Source organism: Festucalex cinctus, chromosome 1 (genome assembly GCF_051991245.1).
Source record: "Festucalex cinctus isolate MCC-2025b chromosome 1, RoL_Fcin_1.0, whole genome shotgun sequence".
NCBI classification, from domain to species: Eukaryota; Metazoa; Chordata; class Actinopteri; order Syngnathiformes; family Syngnathidae; genus Festucalex; species Festucalex cinctus.
In genome coordinates, this window is record NC_135411.1 from 24,013,129 (window position 1) to 24,032,606 (window position 19,478).

At 39.0% G+C, this 19,478-nt stretch overlaps 1 protein-coding gene across 1 annotated transcript in view; it reads left to right on the top strand.

The window, feature by feature from the left end:
- LOC144020701 (receptor-type tyrosine-protein phosphatase S-like) overlaps positions 1 to 19,478 on the top strand; it is a 133,891-nt gene that overhangs the window by 7,833 nt on the left and 106,580 nt on the right. The window contains exon 2 of the mRNA XM_077524437.1: positions 19,056 to 19,266. Within this exon, the coding sequence (XP_077380563.1) occupies positions 19,125 to 19,266 (142 nt within the window). The 5' untranslated portion in view covers positions 19,056 to 19,124. The remainder of the gene's footprint in view (positions 1 to 19,055; positions 19,267 to 19,478) is intronic.

The following is a 19,478-nucleotide window of genomic DNA, read 5'->3' on the forward strand; positions in this document are numbered from 1 at the left end:
ACTTCAAGCGCCACCATTTGGGTGGAATTCTGTGATAGGTTGTTTGATGTTGATTAGATAGACACGTTAGATGGCAGCAATCACATCGTTTTCCTTAGAAATGCCGCTAGCTTAATGCTAGCACTAATTGAGCTAGCAATAGACAGACAATCTACTCCAGATGGAGTACAATGTGGGGCTGGAATGGATTAATGCTGTTTTCATTCATTTAAAAAAAAATAAACAAGTATTTTGACTTATTTGAAGGTGGTTTGTTACTGCATAACTGCAGACATTTTTGACAAAATAGTCTTGTTATAAATGTAGCACAGCGCTTAACAAATTTGCCACAAAGTTTGTTGTAGCGCCAACCAATGCAGGGCATTGATGGCGACAAGCGTTGCTATTATACTCTGCTTGGTGTTCTGTGTCTTGCTCAAGGACACGTTTTCCTCCTGAGCCGCGGCTCCTTGCTAAGCATCAAGCTCACAAGTTTCAGTGTAGCCTAGCGGCTTTAGCCTTTAGCTGCAGACGTAGACTCATTTAGCGAGAGAGCAGCTGCTTTTGTGAAACAATAGTTCTTAAAAAAGACCTTCATTGTGCAGAACAAGAACAAGAACAAGGTAATTACTCATCAGTATTGGGCTCAATGAGTTATTTCATTTTGTGTTGTAATGCAGTAGAGTAAAGTGTTACTGATTTACCAGTATATGATTGTGTGTGTTAGGTTTTGAGAGCTGCTAAAATGCTTTTCACTGACTGGCAATGTTTACAGTGACATATGATTGTATGTGTTATCTAAATCCAAAAACCGCTACACGCTAAACTAAACAACTTATATGCTCTGCATTATGTGCATGATAACTCTGCTCGTGTACGACGGGATTGCTGACCGTATTTTTTTTCACGATTGTCCAGTTCAGTCAGTGAGCAGCCGGCCTAATATAATAATATAGCCTACACCCATTACAATCTCAGGACAGTACTTAGACAGTAGAGAGGCGTTACAATGCATTTTAATGTTATGGGACCTCGGATATGTCCACTTTTAAAGCTACACAAAGCATCCCAATGGGATTTAAAGTCATTCCATTAATGGCTTGTATTTTTCCTCCTTGCACTACTTCCTGTCTGCTCTGACTTTACGGCTGTTTTTTCACTATTGAAGCATCACTGGCAAAATAAATAAATGAATGAATTAATGAATGAATGAATAAATAAATAAATAAATAAATAAATAAATAAATAAATGAATAAAATAAATAAATGAGAATCTGTTCTCATTTGCCATACCTCAATAAATAAAGGTTCAATAATAATAATAATTTTAAAAGTAAATCATTAATAGGGATATACCAATAATCGGCCTGGTCGATCATTGGCATTTTGACAAATATATCGGCATTTTTTTCTTAATCTGGCGGCCGGTACAAGGTAAAGCTAAAACCATTTTAATCTTAGAGAACCGTTTATTTAAATTGTTAGTTAACTATATAAGAGATCCTGCTGACCCTGGTAACCTCACGAACATTTTGTTCTTGTTCGACATTAAAACAAAGAAATAGTTTCCAGTTTCCATTGAACTTTTTAACTTTTTTTTAATAACCTTGTGAGCTCCCTGAACATTTTTTTTATTTTTTTTTTAAGAAATTTAAAATGAAGCTTTGACCATTTGCACCGACGTCACATGATCACGTGACTGTATGGAGTTAGAATCATGCCAAAACCCCGTAAACACAAAAAAACGTGATCTACGCACACAAAACCTGATCTACTGACTACTAATAATCGGCATCGGTATTGGCCCTGGAAAAAAAACAAAACAAAACACATATCGGTCTATCTCTAATTATTTTTAGAAGCACCACTGACTAATCTTTTCTTCTTGTCAATCGTATTTTGTACTTGATGGTTGCTGATTCACAGTCAGTATTTGCAATAGGCCCTTACTATTGAATAGAGTCCAATAGGACTCACTGTTTATTTGTGGCTTTTTGTGATTTGTTTTGTCTCCACAAATGCAATGCAGAAGAATTTATTTGAACGTGTTGCGAATAATCACGAGTCATCGGTGGAAGGCATCCGAGCAGAAGTGTGTTCCCCTTGGCATGCATTTCATTTACTAGGACACACTCTCGTCCAATCTGGGCAAGACAGAGGACAAACACATTTTTTCTAACCCATTACTCCAGTTTTTGATTCGATTCACCACTTGATGGTTCCTCAAGGAGAAATTCATTTGCCGTCACAAATCTCATCTCCATCAGGAAGTCGTGCGATGGCTGGTTAGTGACAAAACTGCGAGGCCAGGATGCGTGTGGAGCTTTTAAGCGGAATTCGGTCGACAGCATATGCTGCCTCTCAGAAATGAAACTCATCCATCAGTAATGCTTTTGGGATCTTTCTGCTCCATCTTAACCTTAAGCAAATACCATAATGTAAAGTCAATTTCCATAGATGATCTCAGCAGCCTTGCTGTTGTGAAATAATGAGATCCCTCTGGGCAGCAGGTCATGTGACAAAGGCAGTCAGGTAGTACCATGGTAGTGCAAATACACGGGAGAGAATCGAATCCCGGGCAAACAAAACATCTCCTGAAAATTAATAAGCTCGTCCTGATCGGGCTGAGGATCTTTTACATAAAGTGAGAATGAATAAATGATTGCTTGTAGATTGCGGCACAGGAGGAGGTGGAAAGTAATCGTCAGCACAGTCTGTGGTATACTGTGTGATTTCATTTTATCTTCAGTTTTTGTGCCAGGTGCCTGTCTGTGTTTACAGTAACATGATGGCATGATCGCAAATAGATTTTTTTTTTTTTTGAAATCACATTTTTATTCCAATCACTGCAAGTCTGCTCGCATTAATGCCATCCGACATGGATTCTTTTGGAATGATGAACCAATTAGCAAATTCATGCAGCTGACTGAATTTCTTCAGGCTACGGTTATCAGCCCATGATGATCATTCTAGCAAATCATCTTCCCGCCCTAAATAAATAAGGTGCCTTGCATATCTTGTTAACGAAGTGCAGTTGGGGCATGATGATGATGATGGTATGGGAAGGCTAACAATGACAATCCTGGGAGATGGTGGTGTTCCGTGTTGTCAGGGAGCCGTACTCCTGGAGGAGCTCACTAATTGGCCTCAGAGTGCCTTGGATGGAGGTGTTTGTCTTGTGTGTCTGTGTGTGGAGGTGGTGTTTTCACAATTGATGTTTAACCATTCATTCATCCACTTAAATTATTTGAAAGGGCGCATTATTATTATTATTTCTTAAATTTATTATTTATTTGGGTGTGGGTGTGTGTGTGTATATATATATATATATATATATATATATATATATATATATATATATATATATATATATATATATACCCTGCCTACTGCCTAGAGCCAGCTGAGATAGGCTCCAGCACCCCCCGCTACCCTTGTGAGGAATAAGCGGTCAAGAAAATGGATGGATGGATGGATGGATATATATATATATATATATATATATATATATATATATATATATATATAAACTAATTAATTAATTAATTAATCTATTTAGTAATTTATTTTATTTTTATTTTTTTACTGTCATTTGTATGTGTGTCACACTGTTACTCTGGTGACAAATATTGAAATATGCTGACTATGAGGCTAAACTAAACTAAACTAATCATCATATTTAAAAACAACATAGTGTAGGTTGTTTTAGGTGCTATTCTGTTTCCCAAATCTTGCGTATACGTGTGTGAATGAGAGGCATTAATTTTGTAGCTTTCCACTTTATGAATTTGTGTGAAGATGACATGCATTAGTTTACAGGGTCCTGCCACATCAAATATGGTGGACACCGTCACGACAAGAAAATTGCTCAAAGTGAAAGCTTTAAAAGGCGGCACGGTAGTCGAGTGGTTAGCACGTCCGCTTCCCAGTTCTGAGGTCTCCGGTTCGAGTCCAGGCTCGGACCTTCCTGGGTGGAGTTTGCATGTTCTCCCCGTGCCCGCGTGGGTCTTCTCCGGGTACTCCGGTCTCCTCCCACATTCCAAAGACATGCATGGCAGGTTAATTGGGCGCTCCGAATTGTCCCTAGGTGTGCGTGTGAGTGTGGATGGTTGTTCGTCTCTGTGTGCCCTGCGATTGGTTGGCAACCAGTCCAGGGTGTACCCCGCCTACTGCCCAGAGCCAGCTGAGATAGGCGCCAGCAGCCCCCGCGACCCTTGTGAGGAATAAGCGGTCAAGAAAATGGATGGATGGAAAGCTTTAAAACCGGTATAGTTTCAAGACTACATTCTCCATGATGTCTAATCTAAGTATTTGTCTTCTCAATGACATGCATATAATCAACATCAAGTTTAGTTAATATTTGACCAGCTAGCAGTGAGTTAAACTATCAACTTAAGCTAACCAAGCTCGTGTCGCTTCACAGTTCCCACAGCTAGACTGATGAAAGTAAATGTCGTGGATATGTTTCTTACTTTTGAGTTTCAAACCTTGCACGTTATATTGTCTTTTTCGCAGTTTCATCAAAACGGTTATTCTTGACTCCAAATGCTTTTATCTTTGGTTACACTTGCTCAATGAGTCAGCTTCTAAAAAAACTGGCACACTTTTTTTTCCCCCCAAACAAGAATATAAATGTTAAGGAAGAATGTAGAGTGAGTATGTAATTATTCTCATTATTATCACCCACAGTTCTTTGAGCATTTTCATACACAATATGTGTCATAGAATAAAAAAACATAACCGTGAGACGACTATGGTTTGATTCTTTTCGCTGGTGGGAAAATAATAGTGTGACTCAGATCCCTGACGTTAATGCTGATACAGTGTTATTACTTACAGTACTTCAATGCTAGAAGCAAACCCAACCAGAAAAGTTTCTGCTCGAAATTTGCCCTCACTGCTTTGTACTTTTCAAACCTTTAAAATAACTTCTAAATAAGAAGGAAGCACACACAGCAGCAGCAGCAGCAGCAGAAAGTCACTCAGTGAACTCATGAGAGCGAGTCATGTCGAGAAGAAAGTACAGCACAAATTGGAGATGAGGAGCTTGTCCTTCGAAAAGGATCAACATCCATTGTCTGGACTTGTGAGTACACTCTGCAATAGAATATTTATTCAGTTAGCCCTTTGTAAAGCTTAAATTTGTGGGTACTTTCTAAAAAATGTATTTATTTATCATTTATTCTTTGGTCTTTCAGAAGTTCCGTTTTGCACTGAAAACCATTTACATGTTGTTTGTTGAAAAGTAGTGCAATAAAAATATAGATGTATTCTCTAGCATAATGAATAATTGTGATTAATAATTGTGATTACAAATTGATGAATTTTTTTTTTTTTTTTTATGGTCATAATTGTGCAGCGCTATTTTGACCTCAATCGTTGGTTTGGTTATTTTGTTCTTTGGTCACTATGGAGAGGAACATTTGAATGTGACAGGATGATCATTTGCTCATCAAAGTTTGCTTACTTCTGAACTATTTGGCTTATGAACTGATGGTTATGCCTCTGATGGATGGATAGATGGATGGATGGATGAATAGCTAGCGGATAGATCTTAGAAGAACATAAAATTGTACTACTACTGAACTACTGTCATGCGGAAATCAGTATCATCAGTATGTACATAAAGTAGCTTGTATTAAAGTATTATGCAGGCCTTAGATATGCTAATAGGACCGCAAGTTGACAAGGACTCAACCGTCAGACTACAAAATGAGTGGCTGCTTCCACAGCAACGGTTTGCCTCTGAAAAGAAGCTGAGGGAGGATGAGCAATCGTCTATGACAGACATTTTAAAGAAATTGCTACGGAATACAAATTTGCCCGTCCTTGGTTTTTGTTACTAGTGAGCGAGTAAGCATTGACCTTAGATTGTGGACATGCATGAGTTGAAAAGCAAATATCGCTCGCTTGTACCTCCAAAATCGTCATTTTTCAAGTTTGTTCAAACATTGCATCATCAACAAGAGAAAACTATTTTCAAAACTTTAGATTGGACAGTAATTTGTATAAATTACACCCACACATGAGGACTGACCAAAAGCATAGATTGTCCGAAAAAAAAAAAAAAAAAAAAAGTGAACGTTTTCCCAATGTGACTTATGAGGTGTTGCCAGTGATACGTTATTCCTATTTCTTTTATTTCTCACACATGCATCTTCTTCCACATAACTCATCAAATTTACATCATTTCAAGTTTAACTTATTTAAAACAGTCATGCCATGCGGGCTAGTACATTTATCATTTTAAATATTCACGGTTTTCCTGAAATTCAACACTTTTCACCCAAAAATTTCTCATTCATTCCTATTGAGGCCGAGTTTCCCCCAAGATTTTATTTATTTATTTATTTTAGTCATGCTGTCTAATGGCACATTGCATTAAACATTACATCATTCCCGTTTGAAATTTAAATCATTCATCTTATTCAATTCACCATGGGAATGATTTTCAACTTGCCAAAATTTCAACGCCCCACAAAAGTTCCCAATGACACATTTTCAAAAATCACTACATTCAATATCATTTCACACCATTATACCGGTATATCTTTCAATATCATTCCACATTGTTCAGTCATTCCACATTTCAATATTTTTTTTAGTTCAACATTTCAGCCTTCACACATAAGAAAGTGCAAATGTCTAGGTAATATATAATGAACAAGATTTTATTTTTTTTAAATCACATATCTCTTAAACATAACATATGACAGTCTTTAAAAAAAAAATTGTCAAAAATATACAAAACAATTAACTGGGAGAAGATGTGGATTAATTAAAAAGGTAAGAGTAAAAAAAAAAAAAAAAAAAAAGACCACTACTTTTCTTATGTAATCTAATTAGAATGTGTCTCAATTAGATGTTATCCTATTCAATTATTAAATCGAGTGTGTCTGACTTATTCCGACACACTCTTGCTTGTGTGAAGATAGCAGCTCGCTTCCACAAACACTTCCCAAGTGTTTCTCTTCCTCTGATCTTCTGTTGTAATCTTCTCACTATGCACTTTTAGCCATTTTGCTAATACATTTTTTTTTTTTTTGCTGGGTGAAAGCCACTCCATCAGTGTCCCAGCTGATCTGCTGCCTCCATTATAGGAAGCAGTTTTTGGTTTTGACCTTGGAGCCCCAATAAGAGGAGTGGCTGTTTATTGCCCTGTTGTTGCGCTGTAGCAGCTTTGCAGAGTATTTTATGTTGCATTTCATGGAGACAAGTAAAGTCAGGCTTCTCTCCAACCCTCCTTTTACGCTTCATCATCAATTTCTTGTGTTGTCTGAGCTATGAAATTGTGATGAGCAACAGCTGAAGCACATCCACAGAATTTTTTTATTGGGGGGGAAAAAAAAAGGACCCAGCAGCTAAAATGGTCCGAAGCAATTGCGATGCCTTTGTGTAATTTTAATGACATGCTGATGTTGTGCATTGGGAAAGGTTAATAGCGCCTTCAATTACCACTCAAAGCAGACGATAGCACCAAAAAGCAGGTGATGCCGCTTTAAATGTAGCTCAAATGAAGCAAAGTACGTCTATAAATCCATCACTTTGAATATCCTCCGCCCAGTTAGTCACGCTTTAATGGTGGATTAAGTGGCAACATCGAGAAAAACACTTGCTGTAAAAACTAAAACACCACAGAGGATGTGCCTTGGCAACATTTGTTTCTGTTGTGGCTTGGTCTAATGAGCTTTACACGTATGTTATATCAATTGGAGAAGAACCATTTGCTGGTTTATGATGACAAAAAAGGAACATTTCATAATTCGGAATCTACAGCATTCCCTTTAAGATTTATTTTCAAGACCCCGTGAAGTCATTTTCATGATTTGTTCTTAAATACATCAAATAATGCGATTGGCTGGCAACCATTTACCGGTGTACCCCCAAAGCCAGCTGAGATAGGCTCCAGCACCCCCCGCGACTCTTGTGAGGAGTAAGCGGTCGAGAAAATGGATGGATGGATACATCAAGATAAGTGCTGAAAATGTGTGTAACGACTGAGAACAATTTAGAAGCCTACTGATTGTTGTGATATAGTGTAAAACTCTCTTTGTCTGGATTTTTTGGGGGCGTGGCTAAAACATGGCCAGTATAGAAGGGTCAAAAATGAAAAACTTCTGTCAGTGATTCAGTAATCTGCAGTTATTTTAGTCATTCTTGGGACAGGATCAAGAATACAAACATTTATTTATTTTTTACTTATTGAACACATTTAAAGCATTTCAATTACACAATTGCACATTGTTTTTATCCAATGTTATTTTGAAAATCTGCTCGGTCAAGGCTTTTTGTTAAAGGTGATAATTCAAATTGTTTACATCCACACCTTTACTGAGCAATAGCTGAATCCCATGATCTCCACATTCAGAACCAACCCGAGAGCAATCTGTAGTAAGATGACCATACTTGAGGATCATTCATGTACTATGTTCACAAATTGGATCCTGACAGCAGAAAATCTGAACTGTATTATATTTATTTGCCACAGAAATTATATTACAATTTAAGTTGTATATTTGTGTTTGCACATCTTTTTTAATCATAGTAGTGACGGTTCCCATCATTCACATTATCCCACTTTTTTGACAGCAACACTGTCCACACCCCCTATTTTAAATTGCATTGTGGGCCATGTCAAATATTATTTATAGTATATGCTGTTGATCACAAAAAAAAAAAAAAAAAAGTAGTTTAGACACCACTGGCTTAAAGGCACAGATGTTATTCGTTAGCCCATGATGATTTGCATTGTTTGTTAGCATTTAGCTAAAATAACTTATCTACTGTATCTATGTGGTTGTTTGAAATAGAGAATGTATAAAATAGTTTTGTTTTGTTTGACAATAAACTTCAGCTGGGAGTGCCAATTGAATGTTTTTCCAACCTGCTGTTTTTTGTGAAATAAGTTACAACATACAGCAACTCTATCTCAAATTTTTTGCTCACAAGTCAAAGCAGATCATTGACCGAATGTGTCAGTCGTATTCATGGCACTACCGTGTATTTTTTATTGACGTCGACAAGCATTTCCCTTGAATTCATTCCTCTTGTCTTTTTAAAGTTAATTGGAAGACCAATAACATAAATACTGGTCTTAAACATTGACTCTTTTACAGCATAGTGCTGAACGGCGCCATCTGGTGGGGCCCGGCCCCACTGGCCCCAAATGTAGAGACGTCACTGCTCTTTTATGAATGTCTTCATGTCCTGAATAATGAAGAGATACTGTTTATCCTACCCATCATTTGAATTCTGTTTCCAATCAGCCTCAGCATGCTAAATTATGTAGTGACATTTAACAGAAAACACAAACTAGACTCTAATCAAGTGCTATCGGACTACTGTCAGTATCAAAACTCAGCATCATCCTTTAAAAGGAGTATCTTTTTCCATTTGATCTCATTACATTAAGCGCATGTACCCTCTGTTGTTACCAGTGAATGTAAACAAGTTGTCACCCCAATGCAAACATTTTAAAGGCAGAGAGAAATGCACCTGAGGCCGCCACATTCATTGATATTCAGGGCAAAGATTCTCCATATTTGAGTGACAGGTGCGTTTTCTGTTAGAGAGTCTTAGATATATTTTTTTCCTTCACTCCTAAAAATGTAACCAGGGCAACGCAACTCATGCCTGCAGTAAGCCATACTTCATCCTGTGCCTCTGATCCTCGTTGTGTGCGTTCGCGTGTATGTGTGCGTATCTTGAAGTTTGTGTTTAAAAGAGAAAAGTGTGACAGAGAGCGCCTGCCAATCTCCCCCATGATGCTTTGCCATCTGCTACGTTTGTGTGTGTTTTTTTCCCCATTTTTTTTTTTTTTGTGGATGTGTGTTTTGTGTGGGTGTGTGTATATTGCCCAGTGGGTGTGTGTGAATTTGCAAGTGTCGCTCGCCTAGAGGTTGCGGGGTCACAGGAAGCGTGAGGTAATATTAGTCCCAGCCGCTCCCAGTGTGTGACTAATCCAGCCTTCCTCTCAACTTATCAAAAGAATGGCACACAAAGGCATGAATAATTGAAAACAAGGTTATTTTGGAGCTGCATCGTGAGCACTATTAGATCACAGGCTGGAGTGTAAACATGCGAGAACAAAAGTGACTGCGAATTAATTAGAATTCCGCCATAAAGTTTTGTGGTGCAATGGAGTTAAATATATTTTTTCTCCCCGTTTTGCAATCGACAATCAAATACACGCGACAAGAAAAGATCTGTCTCCTAGCTTGTAATGCGCTGCAGAATGATCTTTCTATTTTAGCGCCCGTCGCTTGTTGTCATGGAGACAGGTCTGCCGCTACTGGTGAAGGGCATCATGGGTAGAAATGGTGGCAAAAAAAAAGAAAAGAAAAGAAAGAAGAACAAGTGTCTTCCAGGGGGTCCCACGGGAGCAGGGCCACACTAAAAAATGTTATTACATCAGTCTGATGGCGCACAATAACCAGTGTACATTTCGCCACCTGAGCTGGGGTGTCATTATCTGCTTCATGCAATAAATAGCACATGTATCCCTCATCTATCTATCTGTCTGGATGACCATCTGTGTTGTCACGCTGAAACGGTAATAAGCTTCCCTCCTCCCTTGGCTCCCCCTTCCCACCAACGCCTTCTCTTATGTTGGCTTGATGCTGAGAGATGATCAGGCATAATATGTTGTGATGTCGGCTTCACAATGCATTCATGCTCACGACCAGTCTTTTCAAAGACTTAGCAACCCCTAAAAGAATATACTAGTCGGCAAAATATTGCTGGCATTGGGCGGAAGCCATTTTGAAAACAGAAAGGTCAAAAATGTGGAAAATGAACAGACCTGCATGCAATAGTGGTTAAAGAAAACTTACCCTAACCAAAAAGCTCCCATGCAGGGAAATCATTGTGTGAAATATCATAAAACATGGGATAGTCGGACACTGCTAAAATTAGGGATGTAACGATATCCAAACATCACGATACGATATTATCACGATATGAAGGTCAAGATACGATAATTATCACAATATCGTGGGGAGGTTGGCGGTACAAAAAAATGTCACATTATTGGAAAAAAAAACATCTCATACTAAAAAACCCCCCCACAATATTCAGTTTTTGTACATTACAGCAATGAAACATATTATAAAAGTATTATAAATATTACATATAAAAATATATAAATATTATATATATTAAGGCACTTATTTGCTAATGCAAGCACACATTGAGTTCCTCCACATATTGACTCGGTTCACAAGCATATTACGTGCCCCTTCATCTGACCATTAACATGGATTTTAATCATAGAAGAGCCAAAACATGCCTTGTGAAAATTAAATTTCACTAAAACAAGTAGCCACAAGAGGGTGCTAGAACTTCACAAATGGAAATCAACCCGACTTTTTTTTTTAACAGATGTGCTGCTTTTAATATTGTGACATGATGCCGAAGATATATTATGGCAGTTTTAATATCGCGATATCACGATATTGCCGTTATCGTTACATTCCTAGCTAAAATTAGCTCCTCCATTTTGATGGATAGCACACTGTGTAGCATGCCCTGTGTTCATTGGCTCACTAATCAAACCTCCACTATTTGGTTGTAGTTTCTAGCGACAGTGACAAAAGCTGAACATTTTTCAACTTTCTAGTATCGCGTCGCAGGCCTCTGCGTGTACGTCTACATGTACGAGCGTGAAATCTCGCATGCACGAATGTCGCCTTTCGCCCAGTAGGAGGAGGGCAGAAGATTTTCTGCTTCCATAGGAAATGAATTGAGAGCGAGCGACATCGCCTCCCATGTGTGGCGTTCATAACTGTGCACATGGGTGGAGTTTTATTTTAGGCGGGGTACACCCTGGACTGGTCGCCAGCCAATCGTAGGGCACACAGAGACGAACAACCATCCACGCACACAAGCACACCTAGGGACAATTCGGAGCGCCCAATTAACCTGCCATGGATGTCTTTGGAATGTGGGAGGAAACCGGAGTACCCGGAGAAGACCCATGCAGGCACGGTGAGAACATGCAAACTCCACCCAGGAAGGCCGGAGCCTGGACTCGAACCCGAGTCCTCAGAACTGGGAGGCGGACGTGTTTCAGAGACCACACTAATCCATTATTTATACAATTAAAAACTTTAAAATTTAATGAATTGATGGAGTTTAACCGCCTTAAGATAATAAAGCCCATCCTGAAATTTTACCATTTAACATGCAAATCAAAAAAAAAAAAAAAGGGAAAGTGAGTACAAATTAAGAAGAACATATATTTTTTCCAAACCTAAATACAGAACAAAACAAAAAGAACGATGTATTTCAATCTGTGGAGCAATCTGGATTACATAACTAAATCATCTCAGTCTATTCGTATTTTTAAAAAAATCCAAAAAAGCTCAATTATTAGACAAATATTTATAGCACAAGTTCATGCTCTTGAATCATTTTGTTTGCTACCATAATAGCATCTTGACTGCTTAATGTCATTTATTTTGTGTTGATTATTATTACTATTATAATTGTTGTTTCATTTTTATTTTATTTTTGATCAGGGGCAGATAAAATAAGTTTTACTTCTTTCTGTCCCCCTTTCACTTAAAAAAAAAATAAATAAATACAAATTTTGAATTAAATTGAAATTGCCGTGCAATAGAATACGTCCGAAAAATAAAAACTTTCTTTTAGAACAAAAAGCATATTTTTTTTTAGATAAGGCATCTTTTCCTGAAAAAAAAAAGGATCAAGAAGAAAGTTTTAGTTTTGAAATTCACTTGTGAAAATGTGGCTTTCTTTAACTTTAATATCGCAAGATTCAGTTTTTATGGGGAAAATGAAACTTTATCTTCATAGGATTACAACTTTCAGTCAAAAAAAAATAATCTGACATAAACAATGTGAAAATATCCTAACATCTTAAATATAGGCAACTTTTTGATGCCCATGTTTAATTAGGACTATGAGGGGTCCCTGCAGATGTTAAACATTTGCAAACTTAAATTTACTGACACAATTGGAGAACCAACATTTTATTTAAGAAATTCTTGACATCCAGATTGGAATGAGCATCCCTAAATTTCAGATCCCAATGTTAGCCATGCATCTTCCTCTCCATCGCACAACCGTGCATTTCCCGCTCCACGCCTAGAGACTTTAACCCAACCACCAGCAGGCCACTGCTCACTGCATCTGCTTTGGCTGGCACCGTCCAATAACCGCAGCTGTAAGATGCTCCAAAGCCTGTTGTCTGAATGCTGTCGATGGCTCAGCGGCAGCTGGAGGAGCCGATGCCGAGCAGCTGGGCACAGGAGAAAGGATTTGGCCATGAGCGTGAGGTTAGAGTGCGCGCCGCAAGAAGGAGGAGGGGGGGGATGAACGAAAGGGTGCCGCGCAGAGGACGACATCGCCAGAGGTTAACAAGAAGACGAAGGGCGCGGGGAGGGAGGGAGATGAGGAGATTTCAGGAATACGCCACCAAATGCAGAAGTGAGACGAGGGAAAGATTAAAGGGTTTTAGGAGGCTGGGTGAGTGACTAAAGTGGAAGGGGAAGAGAGAGGGCTTTGTCAGCAGGTGAAAGACAACAGGGAGCGCCGGATAAACCGCAAGAAAGATATGAAGGGTGACGATGAGGGCACGGTGAGATAGCGAGGCCTCGGAAAAACCCGGCAAAACGGGAGAGAGGGAGCAGACAGTGAAATATATATGAGCGGCGTCGAATGCTGGAGCGGGCCATGTGTCTGCACACGGAGCAGCAGCCCTAGTTAGATTAACAGCAGCAAATTGAGTTTCCCTAAGAGGGGAATTTACTTAACGTGCTGCCGCCGGAGCTTGAATGAGCCCTGATTCTTCTTATCATATTGTTCAATTGAAAAACGGACATGTTGAAAGCTTTTCTATTCAACCTCGATTACACCGGCCTGAGATAAGAGCGAGGCTACGGAGCGGTGAACGAAAGAGAGGCTGTATATCAGATAGACAGACGTGCGTTTCCAGATCGGCTATTTTTAGAGGAGGAAGTGGCAGCCAGTAATGTGTTGGAGCAGGTCATTAGCTCGATAAGTAGACGGGGGAGTCTTTGAATATGTAACGCACCAGAAATGCCCCTTTCGTTTAGGAAAATAGGCGAGGAAGGGTCAGCGGTAACCTCGACACACCATTAGCGCCCACGCAGCGGGGATGTCACAGTGAAGGCGTCGCTTTTGTGCATGCTGATACATCAGTGACAATATGGACTATCAACTGCGGATACATGACTTGTCACGCTCTGGGCACTTACCCGTGGCGGGCCATGCAATTTAGGAACTTGGCTTTCACTCGGGAATTACCCGATTAATCCAACACTTAAAACCACTGCTAGCATGTCTCAAATGTGTATATATATATATATATATATATATATATATATATATATATATATATATATATATATATATATATATATATACATATATACAAAATTAGGAAGAGTATACTTTCAGTTTACTTTTCTTGTACCTATTGGAAGTATACTCCATCAAGTAAATGTTAAGTGTACTTGTAAGTATACTGAAACATATACTAAAAGTTTACATACTATAGTATATACTTAAAATGTACTTGTACTTTTTGAATTATACTCAAAATTAGGAGTATACATCCAGTTTACTTTTCTTGTAGCCTACTTATTAGAAGTATACTCCACCAAATAAATGTTAAGTGTACTTGTAAGTATACTGAAACATATACTAAAAGTTTACACTATAGTATTTACGGTACTTAGAAGGCACTAGCTGTAACAGACTGAAATTATAGGTTACATTTATTTCTAAAGATCTAAACACCATGTGGTTAGATAACCTAGAGGTTAAGGTTGCTTGAAATCGTAGAGGAGGAGGGGAGGAGAGGAAAGAAGGAGGGAAAAAAAAACTGGTCTCGTCTCGAACCAGTGACTTGCTTCTTACAGAGCAAGCGAACTAACCTCTATACTATTCATTCAGCTAGGTTCAACAGTGCAAAAGTGTTACTTGTAGTTTACTCAAGTGTCAGCCAGAACCTGGGATTTTAACACAGCCAATTGTCATTGCACGTTGGCATTGCAAATGTGAAGGATAATTGATTACTTTGAATGCATTTGGACAGAATGTTTACTGATAAAGGCTACTTTTGTCACATGGAGGTTTCAGAGAATGTGGGTGTGCGATTAGTCGCAGAGGCAGTGCGGGGGGGTGTCCGCACCTTATGATGTCAAAGAGTACCAACAGCTTGTTTGCTCAGGTTGGGTGGAGCTGGTGCATGGAGAGCAGAATGAACTAGAATTTCTCATACAAATGGAGGAAATGGAGGAAACCACCACTTCCGTCGTGTTTTTTGGTGAGAAATTAGCATTTTAACACGGCTAAAAGCTCCAAAAAGTTGTTTTTTCACGTTGACGTCCCTTTAAGTATAGGCCTACTGAATATTATGTACTATTATGTACTTATGTACTTTTTGGTAAGGGACTGGCCAATGGCAGAACAAAGGTTGTTATTTTTCTCTTTGGTTCCATTTTAATGTAATCTACATTTCTAGTAACATCATCCTGGCTAGCGCTACGCAAGTTTGTCTCTCATGTCCAACATCCAAATTTGCAAATTCCCTTTCGTTTGTTGCTAGCACAGCGTTAGCCTGCCAACAGCAAGGCGATAGCGGTCAAATATTCCCGTTGCTAGGAAGTCGTTAGCCAGGCCAATATTCCCATTATTATTTCAGAACGAACGGCGTAGGGTAGGTGGCTTTCTCACATGTGCATTCCCCATGTAGATACGTCAAATGTAGCCTATGGAGACGTAAGGGCAACAGCCCTATCAGATAACAATATGCTATGACATGTTCTGACTCGAATGGGGAAAATTCTGTTTCGGACTTTGTTTTCAATGGCCAATTTGCTACTCTAATCAAGATTTATCCACGACAAAAACATAAAAAATAGTCAAAATACATCATACTCACCAGAGATTTGTTTATTAAATGTATTGAGTTTTTTTGCCAACTTGGCTGTAACACGTTTTGCTGTGATCAACAAATCAGAGGATGTAAAAATGCTGACATCATCATGAGGACAGCGGTCTGGCTCTGACTTACCATGTGAGAACAAATGTGAAATTTGATTGGTTTAGAGAAGCAGTCCCATTGCTAACAAAGTTACCTTGGCCAGCGATAAAGTGAATGGACTGTAGGGATTAAATTAATACAATTTCATGGAACAAATGTTATCGTTTATGCTGTCAATGTAGAAAAGTACTTCTGAAAGCATTTCCATCACTGACCACTGGCATTCACAGCATATGGACAAACGTATTGGAACATCTTGAGTGGTGTTTCTCCGAATCTCCATAAGGTTTGCTTGCGCAACTTCAGATCTTGAACAATTTACTGTTTAACAAATTGGCAGCTGATCTAAAATTCCAAGGAAAATAGATGGTCCAAAAGTCAAAACAAAAATTCAAAACCGGATTGAAAATGAGGCAAGAAGGAATGAGAAAACTGATCTCCCTCATCCCTAACCTCCCAGTCTATCCATTTTCTACTGCTTATCCTGTTCAGGGTCACAGGTGAGCGGGAGTCTATTTCAGATGACTTTGAGTGAAAGGCGGATTACACTCACCAGTCAATCACAGGTCACATATTGACAAGCAACCATTCACACTCAGATTTACGCCAAAGGGCAATTTAGTAAACCTATTAGTCTGGATGGTTTTGGAATGTAGGAGGAAATTGGATTACCCGGAGAAAACCCGAAATGGGCGCAGGGAGTGCGTTTACTCCACATAGTGAAAGCTGAACCAAGATTCCCACGCAAAAGTTACGAGGCAGATTCTGGCCACATGCTTCCCTAAACAACCAACACACAGTCTTTATTTTTCTCATTCTTTATCTTGTTTTTTTTTGTTGTTGCCTTTTTTATGTGGACAAGGTTATTAATGGTGACAAGTGAAGACTGAAAATTACAATACAACTTTTTATGGAACTTATTCTGGGAAAACTCGACTACAGGTAATCGTGTGAATGCAGAATAGCAATACAAATCATTCCAATGACCCGAACAATTTAAAACCTCCCAATTTCTCCCAAATTTCCAACTTGTCCTTTCAAAGTTCTCAGCTCCAACCTTTCCAACATCAAGAATTATCATGAGGCTATTATTTGAGATAATTCAAGAATTCCCATTTTCACATAATTGTGTATTTTCCGTGACAAAATCCCCTATTAGATTGAGACATTGTAAAAAAATTCATTCATTAAAAAAATTCAATTACAGTAATTCCACATTACTTCGGTTCAGCATCAACTGCTCAGCAGACAAATATATATTTTCTCGCTTCATACACCCCTGTGACTAGAAATCAAAAGCGTGTATTTTTTTTTCGCTGAAATGCACGAGTGCACTCGATCATTAGGTCTATCGATCATTGCCAGCAGCCTAAAAAAAAAATCCACACTCCTTATGCTTATTCTCACCCATTTCCTCACTTTGTCAATAAAAAAAGACCAAAAAAATTACAGTACAGTGTATTGCATGAGGCGCAAACCTGATACAGGGTCGCAGTTTTTCAATTTCATTGCTTCGATGGTTTGTGGTGCTCATTCGCTTGGTGTGCGGGGGGCCTAAAAGACCCTTGCGCAACTGGGCAACACTAACAATGGAACATATAAATGGAATTCCCCAAACTATTCCCATAATGTTGGTTGCACAGAATTGTTCAAAACGTCTTGGTAAGATGAAAAATAAAGTTTCAGGTGGATTGATGGATTACATTTGGTGCGCCCATTATTTTTGCCCACATACTCAGTATTGGTGCTTGGCTTTCAGGTGAACAAAGGCTCCTTTCTCCCCCACTTGTGTTTTGACATGGCGGACACGACTGAAGAGTTATTGACTGAGGGACAGTGTGCCTCTGCTCAGTCTGTGTGAGCCTCTGCAAGAGCACATCTGAACGATGTGAACCCGTATGTGCGCGCTTTTAACTCATTTACTCCCAATAACGTATAAATAAATTTTTCCATGTTCTAAGTGTCCCAAAGACGTATTTATACGTATTTTTTGTTTTTTTTAATGCTAGAGCATACAGAAGGCTTTGATGCAGCCTCTCAACTGCAAAGAACGGTTGCAGAAATGGTAGTTATTACACAAACGGCCAGCAGGTGGCAGCAGAGCAAAGGAGATCAACCAGGGCCATGTAGAAAAAAAAGCTCAATTACTTACAATTTTAAATAGATTTGTGAAAAATGATGAAACTTAGCTCTCTTCTAATTCTAATTGCTGCAAAACGAAAACAGATGGAAATATACTTTTTTTCATGATGAAAGAAGAGACTTTAATCTTTCTTTTGATTTCCATGCTTTTATAGCAATAGAACACAATATTCTGTGGGATTTGCAAAATCAGTCAAAATCCAGTAAAACAGCCGGGAGCGAACGGGATTGAGAAATGTGAAAATGGCTGGGAGTGAATGAGTTAACGAGGAGAGGGACGGATAGCGACCTTCCTTTAAATCTGCAGTCTTTGATGTATCTGCCGCTATTGCAGTTTTGCCGCATCCTGGCCCCTCAATGAAATGTTTTCCATTACGGCGGCACACTCCAGCGCTATTATTAATTGACTCCTTTATGTTCCGCCATAACAGTGAAATCGAATTACTTAAGTCAGAGCTAAAGATAAATTAATTTATGACTTTTGAGGAGAGTAAAGCAACTTAAAAATGTATCACTGCAGCTTATTTCACGGTTCACTAGCACAGAGGCTCATTACTGCTGAAGCCGTGTGGCAAAATAACAATTTCAGCCTGTTTCTTGTCTTAGTTGGTGCACAGTGGCGCTATTGTTCGGGTATTAGTTGAGTCGGGGCTGGCCCACATGGGCCCTTAATCCCAGTTTGAAGTGCTCTGGCTAAATCAAAAGACTTAATCCTGCATTAGCATGAATTTGCCTTTAATTTTTCTTCATAAGGAGGTTTCCCCCGACATCGCTTTGAATTTTTCGATGAGTCCCCTCTTGCCTTTCGCAATGCGCTGACATTTCAGCGATGAATCAGAGGTGCGGCCACTATGTTTTCATCCATTTTGGCTGACCTTCATGTATTTGTGTGTGTGTGCAGAGTGCCTACCCCTGCTGAGCGAAGCCACAATCACATTTCAGTCATCTCCAAGCGGCCTACAGCGGGACCATGCATCTGTGCAGCACAGGCGGAGCACCAGCCCAGTCCAGGAGGCTGAGCCCGGGGTTCCGCCCCAGGACCTCCCCACTTTGTCTCCTCCTGCATCTCATCATCCTGCTAATTAAAGTCAACAGTCTTTCTGCGGTACCAGGTATGTCGAGTGATATTTAACTCATTGACTGCCATTGACAGAAAAAGACGTCAAATAATGTATTTTTGCTGGGCTGGCAGTGAATGTGTTAAACACAATGTGCCAATATATTTTGTGATTATATTGCAGCCTCCTTTTTTCATTTTTTTTCTTTTTTTTAAGGCAAATGTTGCTTAAAAATCCATCAATTTTGGTTACATCTCATCTTAAGT